Here is an 8546-nt window from a genome sequence, read left to right on the forward strand (position 1 = left end):
CAGGGGGGTTGACGGCTTGGTGAGTGGAGCAGGGCTCTATTTTTGTTCCCACTAGCCCTCCTTGGTCAGAAGCTCTTGCTTGCATCCTGCATATCTCTACCCCGAGGCTCCTTTATCAGCTGCGGTGCCGCACTAGCCCGTGGGGGGCGGGGATTGCGCGCTTCCACTGTCGCTTCCCATTCACTCTCCACCTGTAGCCACAGCAACACGTGCACGCGCCTGCCTAGGTTACTCCCCAGCTTTTAGCTGACCAATGGCCTCCCGTCGCTTTCGGAGTAGAGTCCAAACTCCACAACTGGGGCACAGACCTCACACGCACGGGCCCTTGCCACCCTCACCGCTCCCTCCCTCTCTCCGTGGCCATGTTGGCCACCTTTCCCTGGAAACCTTGCCTTTGTTCTGCCTCAGGGCCTTCACGCGTTTTTCCCTCAGCCCAAAACGCTCTCCTTCACTCAGCCCTGCTCAGGCCTACCTCTCCCTCCGGTCTCGACCTAAGGGTCCTTCCTCGGGAACCCCTATTAATCCTCTCTTGCGGCCCGCACCTCTCTGCCCCGCGCGCGTCACAGGTGTGAGAGGTGGCGCGCGCCGCGCAATCCCCGGAATCTCGCGAGGAGCTTCGAGGACGGGAAACCTGGGTCTGCCGGGCGCTGTGCCGTAGCCCAATGGCCCCCACGGCGCGTGGCCGGATCAGCATTTGATGACACTACCGACAAATGCTTGAGTAGATAGATCTGTGGTCTGGGCTTCAGTAAGCGGTGAGAATATAGAGGGAGGGGCTTAGCTGGGCCGCAGGGTGAGGGCACGTGGGGAGAGGAGCAAACTCAGTTTGGGGAGGGAAGCAGCCCCCTCGACAGCATATCCGTTCCACGGAGAAGGGATTTTCTGTTTTTCCCTGCTTTAGTTCACCTCAGCGCAAACTATTTAACAGCTGTGATGGCACAGGCTCTAACGATCGGACACACATCAGCTGCACGTGGTACTGGTGCCCATCGCTGTGTGTCACTGTTGCTCATAGCTGAAGAGGACGCTAGGCACCTAGTAGTTGCATCATACATAATAGTACTGTGAATGAATAAATGAATGAACGAACGAACGAGCGCAGATGGAGCCTAGTGAGATGATTGCAGGGAACTGCCCATGGTCAGTCTTCCTCAGACCAGGTAACGCCTAGGCAGGGAGAGCGCCCTTTGCGTGCTCAGCCTGGACTCTAGCTCGTGAAGACAGCACACGGTGAGGCCTGCAACCCCAGGCTTCTAGGAGCTGTGTGGAGGGGCTGAGGGTGGACACCAGAGCACATCAAGGTGCCTGCTGGGAGATACTCCAGGCCTTAACCACCACGGGAGGAAGAGTGAAGGCCATCTGCAAGGGCAAGGCCCCCTGAGCTGTTCCAGACCCCGCTTCCCCACTCCAGGCTGAGTCTCTGATGATCACAAGAGTGAGTGGAGAATGCGCTTCCTGCTCGGTCAGAGTCCAGCCTCTCAGGTGCAAGAACCAGCCAATGAGGTGGCCATCCAGGGAGGGCCTGGTCCCTGGTGGTGGAGCAGGCCCTGGGCAGTCTCTCCTGGATGCCAGGCAGAGGCTGAGAGCAGAGGCCACTCCGAGACTGCTCTGGACATTCAAGGCCGTTGTGGTAGCAGGTGAGAGGACGCCAGTAGAAAGGACAGTGTTTGGAGAGAGGCCTGGAGCCCCAGACTCTCCTCTGGATGTCCAGGCTGCCCCATTTTTGGTGATTGACTCTTACACAACCCCAGCAGCCTAAAAATCTTCAATCAAGGGGGAAGGAGTCTTTGTTGAAACTTTTACTTGGGAACACAGGATTCCTACAATGTATGGTTCCTGGAGAGGGACCGAAGGTCTGGGGGCACATGGTCTGGCTGCTGCATGGTGCCGCCCCAAAGTGCCAACAAGCTAAGTGAGCCAGTAAAAGGGGAAAGAGGGTGGAGAGGAGGGTATTTTGTATATCAGAGCTTTGTATGTTACTTTATTAAATCTTCAAAACAATCCCAGAAGCCAGGTTTTTACTTGATCCGGTTCTACAGATGAAAAAAACAGGTTCAGAGAAGTTAGGTGATATGTTAAGGTCACACAGCCAGAAAGGGACGGAGCCAGGATCCTATGCAAATCGTTCTGACCCTACACTTTCTCCCAGTGGCTGTGGCCTACATCCTTTTGGGCAAAATCAGAAAGAAATGCCCATGAGCAGGGGTCTCCCCCACTCCTGGGAGGTGGCAGAGATGGGACACTCATCTGACTTCCTCTTTCTTCCCCAGGGTGGCCCAGAAGGTGTGCAGGGACACTTAGCTCTCTCTCTTTCTCTCATGGACTTTGAGATTCAGGCTCAGCAGTCTTCCATGGCTCCTTATCACATCCGCAAATACCGGGAGAACGACCGCACACGGGTCCTGGACTTGTTCTCCCAGGGAATGAATGAGCACATCCCCACCACCTTCTGCCACATCCTGAAGCTGCCCCGAACCCTGGTGCTCTTGCTCGGGGTGCCCCTCACCCTCTTCCTGCTCTCTGGCTCCTGGGTCCTGGCCCTTGTAGCCAGCCTCATCCTCCTCGCTGCCCTGAGATTCCTCTCCAGATACCCCTGGACCAAGTTTATAGTCATGTCTTTGCGCACAGATATGTCTGACATCACCAAGACCTACTTGGGTAAGCCTGGCTCCTGCTTCTGGGTGGTTGAAGCTGAGGGGCAGGTGGTGGGCATGATGGGCGTTCTGCCTGCCACCCTGCAGAAGGAGAAGTTGAAGCTGCTTCACCTGTGTGTGGCCCCAGAGCACCGAGGCCAGGGGATAGCAAAGGCCCTGGTCAGGACGGCCCTCCAGTTCGCACGGGACCAGGGGTACAGCCAAGTCATCCTCATCACCTCCATACTGCAGCACTCGGCCTGGGCCCTCTACCAGCACATGGGCTTCCAGAAAACGCACCAATTCTTCTCCTCCATGATCTGGAGGCTAGTTGCTGTTCCTACAGTTGGCTTTGTCTACCACCTCCCCTCTGCTGGGGCCTCTGAGGCACAGGGTCTGGGAGTGGGCCCGTGATCTGGTTCCTTGTGGCTCAGCCCGGAGAGGGCCAGCTCTGCTGAGGTAGCAAGCAAACCCCAGAGTCTCAACGTGACAGCACAGTGAAAGCTTACTGCTTGGTCACGTGGGAACCCAGTGGAGTTGGCGGTGGGTGGCCCCCTCATTCAGTCTTTTGGGGTTGCTGCTGTTTCATTTACCTAGTGCCATGAGATGTTGCATTAAAACAAACTAATGAAATTAACGCCAACGAATATTTCTTTAGTTCATGCGTCTGTGGTCAGCAATTTAGGCTGGACTTGACTGGCAGCTCTTTTGGTCTCAGATAGCCTAATGCACATGTCATGGGGGTGGGCTGGAGTGACAGGGCCACTGGGTCCTCTCATTTTCCAACAGGCGAGCTCAGCCATGGTTTTAAGGTAATTGCAGAGGGGCAAAAAGTAAGGCAAATGCTTCTTCAAGCTTCCTGGGTGTCACATCTATGACATCCCAGACCCAGGGAGAGAAATGGGCCCTGCCTCTTTAGTGAGAGGAGCTGCAGGCACACAGCAAAGGGCCGAGGAAGACGGAGAGGATAATTCTGTGAGAGGGACTGGGGCCGACGGTGCCATCAGCCTGCTTTGGCCCCCACCCATCATCTACACTGAAAGGGAAGAAGACAGCCTGGGGCAGAGAGTGGGATTTTAAAACGGGCCAGCCCACTGGCCAGGCCCCAGTCACGTGTCCTGAACAGGCCTGAAGGGAAACTGAGAATGTGTGTGTCTGGCCAAGAGGAAATGGGATTGCTGAGTTTCCCAGACCTACCACACCTGGGACCCTGCCTCCTGTCCTCAAGTGCTCAGAGACTCAAGATTTTCACAGAAGCCCCAGGTATGACCCTTTTGTCCCCAAGCCTGTGATACAGTGGGAAAGTGGGGCTTAGGCCCCATGCTGGTGTATGCAGCCATATGCACTTTGCCCAGCTAGCCTATCATTGGCACCGGTCTCCCCCAACCCAGAGGCTGAGCCCAGGGAGCCAGTGAGTCCCCTGATGACCCAGGAAGTCCAGGCACCCTTTCAGTCTGGGTCTTGTGACACAGCGGTATTTGGGGGCATCTCCCATTCTGGCAAGGTGCCTGCTCATAGCTTATCTCCTCTGAAGGGTCAGTCAGGCCACAAATCAGGCCTGAACCTGCCAACTGGCATTGTTAACAGGCACATTTTACCTAACTGGGGACCTTCCATCAAATGAATGGTGTGACTGCAAATACTCATGTTTTATTGCCCAAGACCGTGGGCCTCAACTGTGTTGCCCTCCATTCAGTCTCTTTCCTCTCTGGCCTTGGGTCACGCTCAGTCCCTTCTGCCAGGCATTCTACCTCCTCCAGGCCTGCTGCCTTTGTACCTTCCCTGTGTGTTTCTCAGAAGACTGGACCGTCAGAATCTCCTGTTACACTGTGCCCCCCCACCCCGTTTTAAATCAAGCTTCTGTTTCCTCTCAGTTGTGTTTCAGCTTCTAATTAATGGCAGGGCCTTGGGCCCAGCCTCTCTGAGGGGTAGGAAGAGGAGGGCACCAGCCCTCACCAGCTGTCCTAGGCTCAGCCACGTAGCCCTTCAGGAGGAATTCCCAAGTGGGCACCAGCTGGTGCTGGAGATGGGGGAGGTCCACAGTGGTCCCAATGCCTTGAAAGTTTTCTTAAGTGACAATTAAATGGTTTTGCTCATCCCAGGTAGATATAGTCCATGCCCTCCAGGGGCTTACAGGCCAGGGGATGGATGCTGAGAGACCAAGGAAGGAGCAAGTGCAGTGATGTTGTCATAAGTGTGGGGATGGTGGAAATACTGGACAAAGAATATCAAAAGGACACCTACCCCACAGACTGGGGGAGGGTCTCCCAGAGGGGACAGGGCTTGTGCCCCTGAAAATTTGGAACCAGGAATGGAGCTTGCCCATCACTTGCTCCAATTCCCTGCACTCACTATCCCAATCACCCTGAGGTTCTTTCAGTTCTTTCAATAAACCGAAGCTGTCTTTCTGCTTAAGGCCTCCACACATGCTTCCTCTGCCTTCCACCTCTCCCACCTATCCTCTTTGTTTGAAAAGTGCTTCTCCACTTTTCAGCCGAGTGGCAGGGGTAATTGGGTTGGAAAGGTAACTTCTGAGCAGGTAAGAAGCAGTTCATCCTACTTTTATTCTGGCAGTTATTGCTGTTTAGTCCCTGTTACTCAAAGGGTGGTCCCCAGATCAGCAGGACATTGCCTGGAAGCCTGTTAAAAGAAAGTGTGAAAACAAAGCTTATTATGCACACTAGATTGGTATTAGCACATCAGTATTAATGCAACATGGTGGCCACCCTCCCATGAGCCTCTGGCTCCACCTCAGGCGGAGGAAGTCAGGAGACCCCTCTGCTCCGTATTGCCTGTTTCACAGAGGGTGCTCTAACAGCCAGGAACAGAAGCCAGGCCCTCCCTGGATGATAACGCCTTTGCTCATCTTCCCCAGACAGGATCCACACTCACAGTCAGTGGAGTTTTAAGCAGTGCTTTTCTGCAGAGTTCAGGAAAGGGCCTCAAAGCTGTAGAAGTGAATGTGTCTGCATTTGTGAATTGCAGGGAGGGTATTTAGGTCAAGATAGTGGGCTAAGGATAATGGGAAGTTAAACTGGAGCTTCAGACCAAGCACCAGATATGACAGATAAGAAATAAGATCTGAGACCCAAATGTGGAAATTCCAAAGGGGTTACCAAGACAGTTAAGGGGGCTAGCAGGAGTTGGGGGGGAAGGCGAAATGGAGAGTGATGGCTTAATGGCTGCCAATTTTCTTTTGGGGCAATGAAAATGTTTTGAGTCTCGATATAGGTGGCTGTTGGGCAACATTGTGAATGTACTAAATGCCACTGACTTGTACACTTTAAAATGATTAATTTTATGTTATGTGAAATTCACTTGTAAAGAAGTCTGATAGAAAAAAAAAAAAAAAAGGAAGAGTTTAGATGGCTCTAAAACCCAAAGGCAAGATACAAAAGATTGGAGAGAGCAGAGACGCTGAGAGGTCATTATGGAAGTTATGGCTAGCCAGCAGTGAGTCTGCCCCAACCAAGCCAAGGGTGGGCAAGGAGCCACCTGCGACCCCAAGCCCACTGATGGAGAAGGCTTGACACCTATGTGCCCTTCTGCTGGAGAAAGAACTGATGGTTGACACTTTCCTGAGGAATCTAAAAGTCACAGTCAGTGTCTATGGGCCTGGAACTCTGGTGGAGATATGATATTGCTGACTCTGTCGGTGAGACAGAGGAGGAGGGATGAGGAGGGCAGGGGGAGCGGGAGGAGGAGGAGGGGAAAGAGGAAGAGGAGGGAGAGGGCAGAAGAAGGGGCAGGAAGAGAAGGAGGAAGGGAAAGTGCTTTTCCTGAACTGGGCCAATGGGAATGCAGGCAGAGTTGAGGCCATGGCTTACAGGGAATTGCAAAGTACAGATTTGTGACTTGTGCAGGGACCCCTTTGGGCAAGTGTGGGTTTGTAGAAAGTAGGAAGGAGGGAGTGTGTGGTCCAAGATAGTTTTACAGGTCAGTGACTTGGACCCAGCAGCAAAAAAAAAACCCCTAGAATGCTGACTCTAAACTTCCCTTCACCTTTTTTCAGCTAATAAGTTACTTGTTCAATCTGAAGGATGAGGTTTTATTCTGAACTCAGTAAAATTTTAAGGACATCAAGGTTTCCTTTTACGTAACAGTGGAGCTACTGACATGAGTTTGGTCAAAGTAGGTAAATTTGTTTTTTTGGTTTTGCCTGCCATACACATGCCTCTGCCTGGCACATGCACATGTGCACATGTGAGTTGAAAACATGCGGGAAGGTCTGCCGGCCTGTGTTCCTTCCCCCTCTCTTCTTCCGCCTCTTCTTCTCGTATTTTTAATATTGTGACAATATACATTACATAAAATTTACCATTTTAACCATTTTTAAATGTGTAGTTCAGTAGCATTAACTATATTCAAAACGTCGTGCAATTATCATCACTATTTGCAGACTTTTTTCAATACCCAGGAGAGAAACCCTGTACCCATTGAGCAATAATTCCCCACCCCGCTCCCAATCCCTAGCAACCACTATTCCACTTTCTGTCCCTAGGAATTTGTCTATTTGCCTCATTTAAGTGAAATCGTACACTATGTGTCCTCTTGTGTGTGGCTTATTTCACTTATCATGTTCTTAAGATTCATCCATATTGTAGCATGTATGAGATTTTCACTACCTTTTGAAGGCTGAGTAATGTGTGTGTGTGTGTGTGTGTGTGTACACACACACACACATTTTATTCATCCATTCATCTGTTGATGGGCATTAGGGTTGTTTCCACCTTTTGACCAGTTAATTTGTTTTTAAAACCACGCAGGAAAAAACAACATTTAATCTATGGGGGATGGGGGGACGGCGGCATTGTGAGCATCAGGGAGGTTCACAAATAAATTTTACATGTATTACAAGCCAGGTGGTTACCATCTGAACAGAATCAGTATGAAAATGCTCTGCTCTGTATACTGAGGATAACCTAATTTAGATTTTTGATGTGAGTCTTGTTATGTGAAGTTTTATTTTAGTTTTTTAAATGTTTACTTTTGAGCAAGAGAACACAAGTAAGGCAGACAAAGAGAGGGAGACAGAGTATCTGAAGCGGGTTCTGGGCTGACAGCAGCTAGCCCAATGCGGGGCTCCAACTCATGAACCGTGAGATCATGACTTGAACGGAAGTCAGACGTCTGCTCAAATGACTGAGCCACCCAGACACCCCTACAAAGTTTATTTTAGAACAACTATGCAGGAAATACATACTTGTGATCAGGTGGCGGACTGGGGTTTTAAAGCCAGCAGCTGACTGGACAAAATGGCATCGCTTTGAGCATTAGAGGAAATTAAACAGGGGCACTACCACTGCAGGCCGAGTCACCTAGAGCTATGGTTAGAGAAGGCCCATAGGGGAGAGCAGAACCTGAAGCTTCCTCTCTCCAGCCAACACCTCCCCTATGGGGCCATCTTAACTCACTGGGGTGGAAAGCAGAGCAGAGACACACCAGCTGCTTGAAGTAGATGCTCAGTGAGGTAGAAAAGTGCCCACGGGAAAAAGTGAGCACCCTCATGGCTTTGTGGGTCTAGGAAACAGGAGGGAAGAGCAAGCACCCACATGGGGGGCTGGAGCTCTGATCCTACGAGAAGCCTGGGGGTTCAGGGGAGTGATGTTTGGCAGGGCAGTGGGTCCCCAGCAGAGCTCTCTCCATGGGGCATTTTGAGAGGTGGGAGGGGGAGAGGAAGGGGTCTGTCGTCTGTTGGGTGCAACAAGGGGGTGGGTCCCTTTCCCCAAACCACTGAAGGCACGAGTAGCTTCTCCTTGGAAGCATTAAGAGGCAGTCTGGATCCTTAATGATGCTGCATAACCTTGCTATCTTTGAACCTGAACTTCAGTTGGATATGAGGGACTCCGTGGGTGTGGGAAGCTGAACGGCAGCACATACCTGCCTGATGAGAGGCTGACCAGAGAAGGGTGA

At 51.7% G+C, this 8546-nt stretch overlaps 1 protein-coding gene across 1 annotated transcript; it reads left to right on the top strand.

The window, feature by feature from the left end:
• Positions 1–73: 73 nt before the first annotated feature.
• On the top strand, positions 74–3280 carry NAT8 (N-acetyltransferase 8 (putative)). The gene is made up of 2 exons (XM_040458512.1): positions 74–1637; positions 2271–3280. Exon 2 carries the CDS (start codon positions 2319–2321, stop codon positions 3045–3047), a length of 729 nt encoding a protein of 242 aa, XP_040314446.1. The 5' UTR covers positions 74–1637; positions 2271–2318; the 3' UTR covers positions 3048–3280.
• The last annotated feature ends 5266 nt before the right edge of the window (positions 3281–8546 follow it).

This window comes from Herpailurus yagouaroundi, unplaced genomic scaffold, assembly GCF_014898765.1.
Source record: "Herpailurus yagouaroundi ecotype Mexico unplaced genomic scaffold, PumYag 221, whole genome shotgun sequence".
NCBI classification, from domain to species: Eukaryota; Metazoa; Chordata; class Mammalia; order Carnivora; family Felidae; genus Herpailurus; species Herpailurus yagouaroundi.

Bases quoted from the DNA above. Each gene is read 5' to 3' on its own strand.
- NAT8 (XM_040458512.1), top strand. From the start codon at position 2,319: ATGGACTTTGAGATTCAGGCTCAGCAGTCTTCCATGGCTCCTTATCAC.